The sequence below is a fragment of the Amia ocellicauda genome, chromosome 17, assembly GCF_036373705.1.
Source record: "Amia ocellicauda isolate fAmiCal2 chromosome 17, fAmiCal2.hap1, whole genome shotgun sequence".
Lineage (NCBI taxonomy): Eukaryota > Metazoa > Chordata > Actinopteri > Amiiformes > Amiidae > Amia > Amia ocellicauda.
The window spans coordinates 1,259,562-1,276,239 of record NC_089866.1 but is presented as its reverse complement, the minus strand read 5'-3'; the positions used below and the strand labels follow the sequence as shown (position 1 = coordinate 1,276,239).

Genomic DNA, 16,678 nt, shown 5'->3' with positions numbered 1-16,678 from the left:
ATCGGGGACTGAGAGTCGGCCAAGAATGCCCTTGATTCGGGAAAATGTCCCGCAGCGCGATGAGGGACGCCACTGGAATTCACCCATGAGGAACGCGGTGGACGAATCAGTTTATAAAATGACACCATCTGTATCTATTCACCCTGATTTAGCGTCGGTCCCACGCAGGATTACTACTTTTAGTGATCCCAGCCCGCTAATGTGACGGGTCCGTTGGTGTGTTGATTTAGGAGTCGTGGCTGTGGTGGTGCGGAGGCGAGGAGGGGGAGTTTATTCGCAGCCGAGTTTATTCAAAGCAGTGATGCAATGGGGTTTGCTTCCTCTCGCCACACTAGGAAACTGATCAATGGGCCGTCCACACCGAAGCACTCGGAGGAAAAAGAGCTGCAGCCACTCGTTCTTAAGAGAAAAATGCTTTATTGAAAAGTACAAAAACAGGCACAGCAGACTCTTTATTTACAGCAATAAATTACTCCTGCTTTCCGGGCCGAGCTCGACAGAGAGGTGAGGGCTGAATGCACGCGAGAGTCCTGGCTGAAGTCATGAATCCAATAATTTATACATGAAAAACAAAAAAACAGGAAAATAAATACTGAAGTACAAATAAAATACACATGAACAGAGTAATGAATTAAGAGAGAGTAGGAGTGTTTCATATTGTCGAACGGCGGTTAGGGCCGCCGCTGTGTGTCTGTAGAGCAACACAACAGGAGAGACGCGTCTCTTTGAAAGCAGCCTCCAATTCTTACAAGAAACAAAAGTATTCCAAGTGGAGTTTATTTTGAAAAGCAGATCCCTTAAAATCCCCACTTTCATTACCTCGTGAATCGATCACTCGTCAGACTGACTGTCCTGTCTTCATACACAGTAGAAGGATGAGCACAACTTGAGCACATGGTAGGATTTTTAAAATTATATATATATATATATATATATATATATATATATATAAATATAAATTATATAATAGCTTCTTAATAAATATATATCCTACATCCTAAAATGTGCTAAAGTTTCATAATCACAACATATATATATAATATCATATAATCTAAACAGCTGCTGGAATATGACATTCATACACTCTGTGCTGGGCAGGTTTGCCCATCAGTTTCGGTAATTTACTGGACAAAGTATGACCACATTTTTGCAAAAATAGTGCTCTGTTGGGAAAACAGTCACTTTTACAGCATCTCCAGGCATGAAAACCCCGGCAGGCAACCCTTCTTCCATTTGGAAGTTTTTGGGAACATTTTTGGGTACCAAAAAATCCACACCAGCTCCCTGGAGATCATCCTAATGCCAGTTTAAATCTCTAGACTGAAACAGATCGATAAGACATCTGAGGAAGAATCACTTTTCACCCAACGCCGTGTATTTAGTGTAACTGTGATGCTGCGTCACACGAGCTACGAACTGCGCAGCGCCGCTTCACATGCACGACACCGCTGTGTGTTCGCTTGTTCGATTTTTGGCAAGAATTTATTCAGCGCTGAAGTGAAATAGAGTGAATATTAAATATACATCTAAATGGGTGTGTTTATACAGCTCTGGAAAAAATGGAGACCACTGCAGATTGTTCTTAAATCAGCATCTCTACATGTATGGCAGCCATTGCATTCCATTCATGTTTTTACTTGGAATGTGGGAGAAATGTTGCCAGTAGTTTATAGAATAAAACAAAAATGTTCATTTTAACACATACCTATCAATAGTAAAACCAGAGAAACTGATAATTTTGCAGTGGTCTCAATTTTTTCCAGAGCTGTATATAATGGATAAAGTATTTAAAATCTTGCATACAAGTCTGTCCAAAAAGCCTTAAACAGAGCCAAGTAAAAAAAAAAAAAAAGTTTTCACTACAGTCCCCAATTCTGTGCTTTTATATCTGCTTATTCCATTAGAAATGTAAAAATACCACATGGTCGCATCCCAGAGCCCACACACAGACACATACAAATCACACACAACACACAAGGTTTTTATAAAGAAAAGCTGTTCTGGGAGCCACAAGCTTCTCTATTTAATATATGATGGGGCAACTTCTTCACAATGACATTTATAAAAGTATAAATCTTTGCTCGATCGGGCTGTTGGCTTGAAAAAGTTCTAGAAAAAGTATGCGACGCGATAGGGAATTAAGGTGATTATAAACACAACGTACTCTATATTAACAGAAGTATATTTTACAATATCCCTTCCCCCTCAGTCTAAAAATGTAAAAGGCATTGTCCTTTTAAACAACAGGGTATAAAAATAGATCACTAAAGATTGTTTTGTAAAATTTAAAAATATACAACAGTAGGTCGGGGCAGGTGTACAGAAGCGTATTGCTGCCACACGAAAAAAAAAAATCACGTTTTTACGTGATAGGGAATTTACTTTTTTACGTGATCGGGAATTGTCACATAATAACAGACTGAACTAGAATACCGGAGACAAAACAATGATGTCAGACGTTAGAGATTGTGTACGAACTTACTTTAGGTTGGGATTCAGCCCCAGGGAAATGTTACAGTATTTGGCTCATGTACACCATGTCATAATAAACATTAGGACACTCAGGTGTATCCGAAACAACGATTCTTTTGCAAAATGTTTATCTTAAATTAAGCAACACGTACATTTATTGTGCAAAGGTTGATATTTTAATTTAAGTTTTTCAACAAAGCTTTCAGCAAAATTTCACTATGGTAAAATACTGATTATACTAGACATTTCAAGGAATGGAGGTCATATATTCAGAAGTTCAGCATGTGCATAGGCATGTTTTGTGCGTGTGTCTATGTATGTTTGTTTTACTCAAGATAATAATAATGTGTGAATGTTACAAATAAGCTTGGGGAGTCATATATACTGCATGTATGTATGTTTCCACCCAGGCTAAAACGAGTCTGACGATATATATACTGTGCATTTGTTCAGGATAATTCATATTGAGTATTTTCTATTATTAAGTTATTAGATTATTACTGTTGTCTCGATAGAATGTGAGATGTCCCAGATTCAATTTGATCGACATGCTCCGTTTGTCCATGATCACATACATATTCCTGATCTTCAAATAGTAATGTTTGTAGGAGCCAATTTATGTATTAATAAACATTTATAATAATATGTTTTGTTTAACTTGTATTTCTGTATGTTGCATTGAGTATACATAATTCAATTATTTTTCATTTGATAACTTGATCATTAATGTAATTGATAATTGGGTGAGAAAGGGGAAGGAGTGAAATAGTTCAGGAAATTGGATGGGGCGGGGGATAGATGGTGTATTGTTGGGTCACAGACCGGTTTTCAACTACCTGTACCTTGTTTTGAAGAAAATGTGTAAATAAAGATGATGTAAATAATATCTGGACACATGTACTTTGATTAAAGCAAAACGGTGCGTTGCTATTTTCACAGATATTTTTAAGATTGATTGTGTTTGTGCTTTAAAATGTCATTGGATAAGTATTGAGTTAGTAGCAACCTAAAGTAAGTTCGTACAAAATCCTCAACGTCTGACATCATTGTTTTGTCTCCGGTATTCTAGTTCAGTCTGTTATTATGTGACAATTCCCTATCACGTAAAAACGTGATAATTCAGTATCACGTAATTACGTGATTTTTTTTTTTTTCATGTGGCAGCAATACGCTTCCGTACAGGTGTGTGTATTAATGCAGGTATAGAAGTGCATCAGTCTGTCCGTGTGTAAACACTCATGAAGTCTGAGGACAGACCGAGGAGGACGAACTCTGATGCAACGTGCGATCAGCTTCCAGGAATATGAAGATCTGTATCGAAACTAGACGAGTGCTTCGTCTGGCATTAACCCCTCAGCAGAAGTGGCGTTAACACAACCACGTCTCCCAAACACAGGCATCACAATCACGACCCACGAGAGGCCTTCTCTGTCAGATAAGAATGGCTGTCCTGACCTGGGGGGTCCGTCACAAGATCCTCCCTGCCCGAGAGTAGAAACACACTCCGAAAAACACAACAGCACATGTGGAAATGAATCGGGAAATGCGAAATGATAACGATAAGAGCACAGCAACGGCCTGGGTCTGCCATCGGCCATCGAGCGGCAAACTCTCGTAACCCTGTCTGGAGACGAGGAAGCGCCATCGTTTTCCACCGGGCGAGAGAGACCCCCAAGCTGGGAATCCGTTTTAAGTTGCCTTCAGAACGGATCTTTTTGCGTCATGTCTGGCGTCGTTTTGGTTTCTGGTTCGTTTGCCCTTTCAGGGGCCTGTAATGGGGTTTGGTGGCTACGGTTTGACTGGTGTCTGTGGGAACTTGTGTAAAACTGATTTGATTAAGTTTACAAACAATTTTCTTGACGTTTTGAGGATATTTGCCTGGAATATTTGAAGAAAAGATCGACAACTACGATTACTATTTTTATAATGACGATCATTGTTTTTCTTTATGGCTTCATCTCAAATCTAGTATTCACAGAGGTGGTTTCTCCTTAAAATGCTTCTGGAGACCGGAGTCCACCTTCAGGACTCTCTTCACCCTCGTGTGCGCATCGAAATATTACAGTACGACCAAAACGAATGACATCATATGAAACACCGGCAGTGTAGCGAAGGAGACCAGAGTGGAGGCATGCCGTCCGGGGGACAAAACTTCAGGAAAGAGGTGTCAGGTTTGAGTTTTCCTCTTAAAAATGAATCAAAGGAAGTGTCATTGATCTGTAATATACAGGTAATATTGGGTGTTATTTATTTTAGTTTGTGTTGCTGTCTGTGCATCTGTCAAGGCGTCTCCCCTCAGCTCTATATCCAATATGGATTACCCACCATGAACTATGGCATTGATAGCAGAGTGTTCAGAGAAGAAAAACAAACCATGAAACTATCACGATCGTACGAAACCGTGCGTTCATCACGTTCCGATAAAGCACAGCGCTTCGATTTCCGACCTTAATTCGATTCGAATGTCAGAACACTAACGGGTGTCGTTTCGAGCGCGGAGGTGCGAAGGGCCCCTCCGTGTAGCTTCTTTACAACATATACATATATATATAAAAATAAGTTTTGCGCAAGTGCTGTTTCTGTCCTGTTTTAACAGTAAGCTAGTAAGTGCCTCTTCGGGAGTAACATCTGATATTTATCCAGCAGCAACCAGTTGTCAGAGTAACTGAAACAAAATGTGTTTAATGTATTTATAATGTGAAATAAAATTAATTTCCCCTAACTTACTTGGTTGTCAAAGGCTCTGTAAACTTGAAGCCTCTTTATAACCCACTCTGTCACTTTATGTCACACTCTGCCGTCTGGTCAGCGATCAGGAGCGATTCGGAGACCAATGTCTTTAGAAGAGTAATTAAATTGAAATTACAAATGTGTTCAGGCCGGTCTGACTGCTGACCGATACCTTCACTGCAGGTGATCGAAGCACAACCGCATCTCCGTCCTCAGGGCAGACATGCAGTGCGTCTGATCGCCGCAGTGCCGTCGTGGTTTTATTGAAGTTGCTTGAAGATAAGTCAGGGGTGCGAACGCCGGACACCGCTGGCCGGGACCAGGCCGTGTGTGGGGGGGTTTTAGTGCGCGTCCTCGACGGGGAGGTGATCGCCCTGCTGGTGCTGGGGGGTCATAGCACAGACGCACAGAGGGGCTGGACGGGGCGCTGACAGAATTAGCCTCGCTTCGGCGCAGGCAGGCAAGCGGGGGAGAGCGGAGACTCCCGGGCCCGGGCCACGGCGAGCCTAATTCCATCGACACTAGGACAGGGTGGAGAAGGGCGTGGCGCCGGCGCTGTGGTTCGCCGACTTGACGATGGTGATGACACTGGTGGCGGCCACCTTGGAGGGGCCCAGCGGGCCGCGGGTCACGGTCCGGGCGAAGCTCTGCAGCGCCTCGTACTTGGAGCGCAGCGCGTCCAGCTCCAGTCGCATGCTGGCATTCTCCCGCGCCAGCTTGTCCACCTCCTGCTGCAGCTCGCTCTTCTGCCGCTCCAGCTCCTCCCGCTGCGTGACGCGCTTGATGCGGCAGCTGGCGGCGTAGCCCCGGTTCTTGAGCGTGCGCCGCCGCTGCTTCAGCCGCACCACGTCCTCCTTGGTCAGCCCGCGCAGGTGCTGGTTGAGCTCGCGCACCGACATGGACACCAGGTCGTCATCGCTGAGCGCGGGGGCGTTCTCACCGGCCTCCTTCTTTACCTGCGGGGCACCGGGGAGAGAAGAGACGTCAGGACGTCCCAAATACAATCAATCCCCCAACACCCCCCCACCCCCATACACACTCCCTGAGGCGTCAACGTTGACAGAAAGCTTCTCACTCGGTGAGACAGGGAGGCGTGTGATGCTGTGATGTGCGTTGACGCACTGTGGCATCTGTGAGGCGTCACACCAGATAACACAAGCGTGTGAAAGGTCTGGAGGACGAGGACCGGCAGGGATGCTACCCGTGATGTAATGTGCGTTTTGACTGTGTGGCAAAAATATCCTCACCTTTAAAGCTTTGCTGGCTTTAAAATTAGTCGTCATGCCCCGTATGCATCCAACGGGCTGGAACTCCACGGAAAAGCAGCTGAAAAACAAAATGGAGAAAACTTTGTAAGAGAGACCCTTTAAAGAGCCGACTGCCACCCACTCCAGTTCATGCTTTCATTCACCACGTTTTTTCAGGTGCTCTGGTAGAAAGTTCCGTTTTCTCTGCACACCGAGTCACTACTGTAGTTTTATTAGAGGAAGAGCACATGCGTATTTAAAGGAACTACAGTGAACTGGTTGTGCCGGGAATCGGTAACGCCCCCATCTCTGCCGAATTCCTGCTCTTTCAGATGCAACAGCTGGAATTTGTATTAAATGATGACAACACCATGAACCACCAGCAGAGGTCAGCGAGAGACCGTGAAATCGCATGGCAGAGGCAGCCTGCCCCTCTGAGCTCATCTGCGCTTCGCCACAGCGCTCCAACAGAGAGACCTGCTGCCGCCAAGTGAGGGGTCGGTCACCGCGGGGGTCCAGCTGGGGTCTGTCCCGGCCGCCTGAGCGCTATGGACAGACGGATGGACTCACCAGAAACGCATGCGGACATACCGGAGCCGCGTGCGGCAGAGCTGTAAACACCGGCGGCCTCTTCTCACAGAGACGAGTTCTCCACGTTCCCTCGTCCCGGAGACGCGGAGACACAGAGACACGGCCCGCCTTCTGCAGAGACCATTGCCAGGCAAACGCATGCGAAGCCCCCCCAGTCACAGCAAACGGGTGTGGGAGTGCGAGTCACATGGCCACCGAACAGTAAACAAGCCTCATTCATAACCCAGCTGCACACATGGTCTAAATTACAAGTCTACTGCAGCTCAAAGACGCGAGGAGCGATCCAGCAGGGCAGAGCACCAGCGGCGGTCTGATCGGGAAAAACATCAACAACGCAGACCACATAAGACAAATACACAATATAAAAATGAAAGGCACACTGTTTGTTCCGTCACATCGCTGTAGCCTCCGGCAGAAAAGCAAACCGATCCGAACATACAGAACTACAGATCCGGCCCCGCCACGATCATTCAGTTTCATCCAAACTGCGTGTAATACCGATGCCCTCAAGGGCGAACTTTTGACTAACCAGTCTGTAATGTCTTTTCCAGCGTTACTGACAGTACAATTGAATATATTAAGAACTGATATGGCTACAGAAAAAGTACCAAAACTGGTTTCAAGTTAGTAATTACAGACACAAAATAGAAACACATTATACCTGTACTTCAGTTACACACTATAGTCCTCTATTTCATCCTCAAAATGGGCAACAAATGGGAGTATTAGACCTCCACCTTGTCAGACTTCAGCTCCATAAACAACCAGAAGAAAGAAAAAAAACGCTGAAACTGCATCCAGATCAATGGAGGCGACCCCACAGAACAGCTCTCACTCCTGGGACACGCTGAACTGGTCCAAACAAACTCACAAACTACAGTCCGGACCCACAATGGACCCTGCGCACACGTGTGGGATGTTTTAAACTGAAGTGGCACAGTCAGGGCCGGGAAGGACCGGGGAATTCAGAGAAACCGTGTCCGTGGAAAGTTCCGGGAGGGCGAGCGTTAAATCCAGAATAGTCTCCCTCATGCGGTCAGCGCTGCATTTCTGCCGCCGCGAGACAATGCTCTTTATCAGGTTGAGGTTTATACCCTGGAAACTGGATCCAATTACACTGGGCTTTCCTGGACTGCTTTAGACTTCCTTATTTAACTCCGGCGGATATATTTAGCACCGGCACACTGACAGTCCACTCCGCCAGCTCGACTGTGTGTGTGAGCAGCAGAGGGGCAGTGCGTTGGGTCAGGGGTCACAGAGCTGTTGTGCCTGCGTCTCAGAGCAACGCAACAAACGTTCGCAACGCTATTCCGTGTCCTGCAGGTCCCAATGTGTGCGTTGATGCGGTTCCCTCCTGCCCTGACTTGCACTTCAGGCAGGGAGAGGGGATCAAATCTGGGTCACCGGGTCCCAAGACAGACGTGGCTAAAAATGTCCAGAGTCCGTGTAAGCTTAGTGACAGACAGGCTAGATATATGAACCGAGGGGGGATCTCTACACAGCACCAGGACGTTACTCTGAACCAGAATACACACAACAACGCAAGGGACAGCTGGACAATGACGGCCGTGTTGTCCATTGTGACGCGTCGAGTACAATGACTGCCGATCAGCTTTCGGAAAGGAAAGGAAAATAAAAAGCTCAGCCTCGGAGCGGTCAGATAAGCGTGGAGGAACGAGATGTTTACGCTCACATCCGCGTGAAGCCGCGGCTTCGTCTGAACCCCGTATGGCCCATCTGGTTTGCGTTTTGTGTACTGCGCTGGCAGTTCACATTGTCCCCACTCTCACAACAACGCCGCTGTCGTGCCAGAATAATTGATCCGACTTCAAACAAACCCCATCTGAAATAATTAGCAGCCATTATTGTACACTAGTAAACCGAGGGATTTGGTAAATAATTAAATTGTTAAAGATCCACAACACAGAGAAGTGTGTGTGTGTTTTGTGTGTGAATGTGTGTGGGGGGTTGTGTGCATGTATGCGTGTATGTTTGTGTCTCTGAGTTTGAATGTGTGTGTGAGCGAAAGTGTGTGTCTGTGCTCCTAATTGCTGATCTAAATTGTTTCTTCATTTCTGAGAAAAGGAAAAGCCTGGAATATCTAAGTCAGTCGGCGCGGCCAGCCAGTGAAATCATCGCCGCGCAGAGCCAGACTCGAAGGAACAGAATGCCTTGACAGCGATTTGGCCACACGGCACAAAACAGCTGCGTCACGAGGGACCCCGAGAGGAGAGCTGTCCGCCACACTGCAGGCCCCGCTGCGTTATTACAGATGTGTGTTGGAGGCCAAGTTGTGCTTTTAAGTTCCTGTCAAACAGGCTCTTTTCTTGCTGCACACGCAGTATTGAGAACTTTCCGTGGTATTTGGTTTTTCCTCCACGTCTGAGAAGTGGGGCGGGGGGGTAATATGTTGGCTCTGAGGCAGACGTGGCTGACCCTGTTCTCAGCCCGACTACATGAACACACAGACCTATCACATGCCAGTCAGTCCGAGTCTGAGGAAACCCACAGCAGGCTGATGATGAGTCTCTGATACTGTAGATACTGTAGATAGGCAAAAGCCACTGGTGTTCGTTTCCGCTGGGGGCCGATCTCTCGAGCTCGATGCCCACAGTGGAAGAACCGAGAAGAGACGGAACAACCACCGAATGAAAAGCAGCACCGTGCCACTTCCATATGCAAATAACACACACGCCATTCAGATGTTATCTCGGCACCTTCTCTCGGCTTTACAAACCGTAACGGCTAACTGTGCCAGAGGGGGGGCGCAGACTATGCCAGGCTTATTATTTGCCTCTGGATAATTATTCACTTTAACAATGTAACCACTTCTGCGCATAGAAACGACTGCTCTGTAACTGTGGGCAAAATTCAGCATGGGGGTGGGTTATATATTCTTTTTTAAACTGAAGTCTCATGGGAGATGTGACCGGTGTGTCACAATGTCACCAGGCAGCGCATCATGGGCTGCTTAGTCACGGCTCTGAAGCCCACGGTCTGGGCGGGTTGGCAGTGGGACGGCAGGGGGCTCTGATCACAGCTGATAAGAGGCTCATTGCTCTGACTTTCCACATCCTCCCCCCATTATTTTTATTTTATTTAAATATTTAGAATTAATTTTATTAGTTTTATATCTTGAGAACAATCACTGAAAAACAGATTGAGTGCAGCAGCCTCCGTTTCAGTTTCCTCACACGACACAGTCATCCAGAAACTCGGGCCGACTCGGGCTGAGCTGCGTGTTTAAGAGGATAACAACGCTGAGTAAATACAGAGCGGGAAAACCAACACCTTCAATCTCTGATCAACGCAGCTCAGGAGAAAAAGAAAAAAGAAAGAAAGACAAAAAGAAATATTAGAAAAAGAAAGAAAAACCCAGCCCCCTCCTGTTGCTCTTTAAGCAATAACATTCTCTCAGACATGAGCTTCCCATTAGGAAGCCTCCGCTACGCCTGTCCCGTGGAGCAGCTCTGTGGGGGACCAGGCCGCTCGCGTCCCGGATCGAGCGTAACCCCGTCTGGGAATGGGCCGCCCACACACCACGCTCCGCACACCCACCACCGCGCCGTGAGTCAGGGCTGCCGACCTCTGCGGGGAAAGTGTGACCACAAACACACTCGTATCAAAGAGCACTTTCACTCGCTAACGCAAGCGCCCTGGGCCAGCGGGGCTCTCGGTTTCATTGTTTTTTGTTTTTTTTTGTCAAGTTCTTTCAAACAATTCCGTCTATTGTTTCTGCGCCGCACTTTCGTTTACTTTAACTGAGTGGAAAGAATGACAGAAAAGAAAAGGCATGGGGGGGGGGATGACCATGCAAAGTGCATTGGGTTTAGACCAGGATTACGTGCCAGACGCGTTTCCTCCTGCTCCAGACTTCATACGGGCCCGAGCATAGGCCTTTCCGGCCGGCATGCTCATTAGACTTCCCCCTCAGCACTTTTCCACAATGACCCCCTGTTGCATCACCATCGAAATCCACTCACTCGCCTTCCAGCGCAGTCGGCAAATCTTCCAGCTGCTGACTGAGCTCTCAACGATCCCTCGCTATTTCCTCGCCTCGTTTCCAACCGAACTAAATGAACACAGCTCCTGCGCAGAGATGGAATCGGGGAAGAAACTGTCAAATCAGCACAGAACGAATATATAAGAAAGTCACTAAGACAGTCCACTGTTGGACGTCAACACCAGCCCGTTGATTGATCACACATTTAACTGCCGTGCCCGACACACAGAGCAGTGAGAGACGTCGAGCGGCTCTTCTGTGTAGGTGCTCCTCGCCACACAGGAGCCACACCGCAGGGACACCAATTCAAAGAAGAACTAAATCAGTCTAAGCCACATAAACCCGTCCAGGGAGAAAACTGCCTCTTCTCCGAGCTCAAATTCCAGTCATGCTTTTGGAGGAGCGCTCTCCAGTCGGGGGGTGATGCAAGAAGAGTGAAACTCCTTTCCCAGCACATCTGAAGACAAGACAGCCCTCTGACACGGGCAGAAGACGGGATTGCGAGAAGCTTGGGCCAGACGAAGGGGCTGTCACAGTAACCTTAATCGCTTCAATCTTTGTTTTTAACGCTCGCCGTGGGGAGAGATTTTGCTGCACAAGAGTAATTAAAACAGACGTGGAGGGGACTCTTGTGTTATGACTACTCTGATGCCAGCAACAACAACGTGGACGGCGTCCAGTGAGTCGGAGCGGAGCATTACTGTGTGTAATCCGAGTCCTGCTATCCTGTGCTCAGCTCCGTGTACGTAGAGGACGAAAGACTGAAAAACATAAAATAAAACTGACATCTTACTGAGAAACACAGCAAGTCAGGAGAGGAAAAAAACTCCTGCACATCTGGAATGCATATAGAGCTTACCTCACCGAGCTCAGCTATGAATCAGACCCTCTCTCTCTCGTCTGTTAAAGTGCACTTTCAACAGACACCAGAAATAATACGGCCCGCATTCCTGCCGGGCTGCAGTGCCAGGTACCTCGCCGTGGGCCCTTAGCCGGCTTTTATTCACTCAGAAACACTGGCTCTCACATCCCTCAGAGGAGGCGGAGGACAATTCGGAAAACAATGTTCTCCTCCTGTTACACGACTCAATCGAAAAAAAAAAAAAAAAAAAAAAATTACGTAAAGGCAGCGCATAGTGGAGCCATGAGTCATGCTGTTTACTGGTAAGAGCGAGAGGCAAGGGCACGGAATCACACCCATCCCGACGAGGTTTCCTGGACAGTCCTTGTTGTTTTACCGGACGGAAGGAAAAGTCCAGGAATCTGTGGGAATGAGCAGCAGGACCCCCGAGAAGGGGAGGTGGGACTGTTTTTGAAGCGGGAACACTGGAATGTGCAGGAAGACGAGGCGTGTTCGGAGCCGGCCGAACATTCCTCGTGTCACAATAAAGCAGGCATTCCTGTCCCGTGTGTGGAATGTGCTGCGATGATAAAAACACGTATGGTCACCTAGCTCTCGACAGAAACACTGGTGGCTTTCCTCCTGTTTGACTCCAGACCACAGGTTGCCCAATAGCAATGACAAACACTTTTATTCTTAGACTCCTCCACCGCAGCCAGAACCACAGAGATGCTAATGTAGTTTGTTCTCAAATCCAGTAAGTCTCTGGCTAAGGGTGGGGTGGCGGGGGGGGGAAGCACACGGGAGGCACATGTTCTAGTCTCTCCCGACCACGCATAGCTCACATGCTTCGACACGCTGCTCTCCACAGGTAGTTTCCGTTTTATATCAGAGAAAACAACAACAAAATCAGCTTTTATTTACATGGGAGAATCTCCATTTGGGCCTTTTAACTGTGATCTACTGTAGCCACATCTGTTTAGTCTTTATAGAGTTCCTCAAGCATCCAACACACTCACCATTTGTGTCGTTTCATTTCCGGATCCATCATTTTGAAATCTGCCCTCAACCACAGAAACGGCTACACAACCCCGAGGAGTTTCTGTTCTAACCAGAGTGCAGCTCTGATCTGATCTCGGGGAGTTTCACTATGATTTCTGTCAACTCGGAGGGTTGAGGCAAGAGGAACTCATTCACAAATCCCCAGCCATCTGTGTGTGTGTTAATCTATGCACTCTGGTGTCGGAGAAGAGCTCCCGTGGACAGGTTTATCTCAGGTTGGCAAGACGATCGTGAGACCAATAGGTCAACCGGAGTGTGATTTAAGCCCTTTAAGAGAAGTGCATGGGCTGAAGGGAAGGAACCGCGTGGCAGAGACGTAGACGACTCCCCTGCACGCTGACGAGGAGACGTGTGCGCAGTAGGAGTTCAAAGAGGTGTGAAGCCCACAGATGACGACGTGGGACAAACGCAGGTCTCTGGGGGAGGAAAGACGTGGAAAAAAAAGCCCCCAGCAGCCTCCCTCACAAGCAAGGGGCTGGAGTAAAAACTGATACATTCATTTATTGTATTCTTCTCCCCTGTGACTTTTCTAAACACAGTGTGGCACGTCTGACACGCGTGAGACACGGACCGTGGACACCTGCAGTCATCACTCCACGTCTCTTCAGCCACAAAAAAAACACTCCGGCCATAAAAGCTCCTTAGCAAAACTTCAGTCTGGCAACAAACCGGTTCTTAATATCACACCGGTGACAGACGTCCAGGTGGAGAGAGGAGACGTTTCTGTTGTGTCCAAAGGAGTTTCTCTCAAGACAAGACTTATTGTGCATCCCTAACACATCTTAAACACTAAATCAACCTGTCTCTTAGACAAGAGCAACAGGTTACAAACTGCACAGCAGGGAGCACACAGGATTTAAAGACCGATATCGCTGACCAATGTGTCGAAAAAGTCCACTGTTCAGACACACAGACGCACCTGTACACACACACACACACAGTAACAACACACTAGCGTCCTAAAGGCACGTTGCAATGCAGGTCAGCTTTCCACAAAGGCAGCAGAACATTTGATCTTTAAACTGCTGCGCCCACACGGTCACGTCACTCCCATATCAGCTAGCCTCTGTAATAATTTACTACTTACTTCAGAAGGAGCCTTTGTCTCTTCATCAGAGCTGTTACTTATTTTTTGCTGATAGTGCCAAGAGAGTTCCCTGCAGCCGCCGCACTCCTCACAGCACTAATAATAGAGTCAGGGAGTGATCGATTTCTTGGGGCGTTTGGTCTTGTTTCTTTTTTATATTACAAAGAAAAGACCCAAGGACGAATGTGCTATCTGCCAAAGTGGAAGTGATTCATAATACCCAGTTATGACTCACCTTTCCTCAACAACAGGGCGTAACTCCTCTGTGTGTATGTGTGTGTAGAGCGGCGCAATACTATATCACCAGAATAAGCGATTTGGCTATTTTGGGAGCTCTTGTCAGGGATTCCCTCGAACCCTTTCGAAGCACAGATCAGGGTCAAAGTACAGAAGTCCATTTCCAGGTCTAACTCTCCGTCAAAAGCACTAGTTTGCACCATCCTCGTTTCCAAATAAAGGTTTGTTCTTTAATAGCTGTTTTGTGCATTTGTTTTCCTGCCCTGCTCAATCTCCCCCAGGCTAAATCAGCTCAGAAACTGGTTCTCATTCATTTCACCCTCTTCCAGTTCAGAAACGGCAGGAATAAGGAGCCACTACCCCACTGTATGTGTCCACCCCGGCCTCAGAGACACAACCTCTCCTGCGGTGTCAGACACCACCTCCACTCTCCACATGAAGCGCGGCTTAAAATAGGTCATTGCCGAGTCACAAGAAGTGTGATTTAAAACCTTACAACGGTATTAAAGTTAGTAACCCAGAGTGGTTGCAGGGGAAACACCACACTGATACTTTTTAATTTAACATGGATTTGGTCATATGTTACAGACAGGCTGTGACCTGGGACTCTCCCTGTGAAAAGCCCTGTTTCCCTCATCCTCGGGACCAGTCTGAGCGGTTCTGTACATTCAATACAGGTTCATACACGTGTGCAAGCCTGGCCCATGACCTGCTACACAGACAATCTACTCTCCAGCTCTGGGGTGTGGAGGGCACTGGACTGGGTCACTTCCAGAGATGTGTTCTTGGGGACGAGCTGCTGTCTGAGAGCTCAAACTCAAAAGAAAGCGAGAGAAGCAGACAATCCAATCCACTGCCATTTAAAATCTCCCTTTCAAAATGACGGCTGTCTCGTGCCGTTGAAGGGGGTCCTCTGTGTGGGGGGCACACGTACCTGCAGAGGCCAAGGCTCAGAAACGTCAGAAAAGGAGAACTTGTGAAACTCCAGCCCAGAGGTATTGTTTTACTGCAGCCTGTTCTTTATGTTGTACACAGATCATTTCTGAATGCCTTTTGGTTGGAGAACTTGTTCTTAAGATCGGACGTCCTGTGGTCCGAGTGAAACCGGTCCTATAGTTGCACATCCTTTGTATAGAAGTGCTTCTGCCCCCCCTCCAAGATCAACAGGTCATGAATCTGTGCCCAGGGATATGATTTCCTAATTTGAGGACTGCATTTATAGGGTATATATATAATAAAACCACTTTTTACAATCACATTTCTTGTGTAAAACTGTCACTATTACTACAGCTACCAATTACATTTTAAGAAAAAAACCTTTTAACAGGCTTTTGAAACCTAACAGTCGGGAGATAAACCAGGACCTCGGAAAGTATTCGTTATAATAGGAAATCAGTGCAAAGCGCCGGACTCTGATAACGCGCTGTTCCCACGCAAACAGTGCGCTGCGCAGATCTGCAGAATCCCAGCGCTCCCATTGGTGGAGCCGAGCAGAACCGCAGCTGAGTCCGTTCCAACTGCGCCGTCTGCACCGCGCCACGCCTCCTCCAGCGCAGCGGCGAGACCCTCAACTAACCCAGCCCGGGGGTCCCGAACACCCGGACCCACCCGCCATGAACCGCCGACACGACCGCGACCCCCTTCCGCTGGCCTGGGGGTCTGCCCGCCGCCACACCGCAGCGCTGCCTTTGTGCCAGACCCCCCCAGCAGAACACGTGTTCTTCTGTGTCGTAATGTTTTTTATTTGTGCTGTTTTTCAGAGCAGTTTGCGTGTTATTGTTATCAGATCAGCTCATATCTGTCGATATAAATCAATTATATATGTAATTATATATAGAGAGAGAAACGCATTTGTGTGAAACAACAGGTCTCCACCAGTCTGTACTACCGCGCGTTAAGATAAAGACCCCCAGCCTCCGTGTTTGCCCCAGTTTTCAGCCGGGGGCAGTTTTAACAGTGATAATGCACCCCCTGAATCAGCGCCACTCCGCTCCCGACCCGACCCGACCGCGAACACGTGTTCATACTTACGGGTGAGTCATCGCCGGGGTACGAAACTGCGTCCAGGGGCAAATAAACTCCCTTCCAGGGCTTCGGAGCGGCTCTGCAGGTCCGCACCGAGAGTCCGTCCCGAATCCGGAGTGAGACGCGATGACAGAAACGGTCCACCTGTATCCAGCGCCGTCACCATGCCAACACTCACTCATACAGGGGCTCTTACCTGGCGGGCCGGGGCCGGGCGGGTCGGGTCGGGCCGGTTTCGGGTCGGGTCGGGTCGGGTCGGGCCGGTCGGGCCGGGCAGGGAGCTGCGGCGGATCCGAGCGGGACACTAACTCCACAACAACAACAATGTGTCCATTGCGCTCCGGCTTCCGCCAGCGCTGACGTCAGCGCTCCCCGTGACCGCC

The 16,678-nt window shown here is 47.8% G+C and overlaps 1 protein-coding gene across 2 annotated transcripts; it reads right to left on the bottom strand.

The window, feature by feature from the left end:
• Positions 1-397: 397 nt before the first annotated feature.
• On the bottom strand, positions 398-16,571 carry mafk (v-maf avian musculoaponeurotic fibrosarcoma oncogene homolog K). 2 transcript variants are annotated; one of them, XM_066688975.1, is made up of 3 exons: positions 16,492-16,571; positions 6,450-6,528; positions 398-6,158 (listed from the first exon to the last, which is right to left on the bottom strand). In XM_066688975.1, exons 2-3 carry the CDS (start codon positions 6,483-6,485, stop codon positions 5,724-5,726), a joined length of 471 nt encoding a protein of 156 aa, XP_066545072.1. In that variant the 5' UTR covers positions 6,486-6,528; positions 16,492-16,571; the 3' UTR covers positions 398-5,723. The 2 variants fall into 2 exon arrangements, with proteins under 2 accessions (XP_066545072.1, XP_066545071.1); XM_066688974.1 differs by lacking the exon at positions 16,492-16,571 and adding an exon at positions 16,302-16,433.
• Positions 16,572-16,678: the final 107 nt, after the last annotated feature.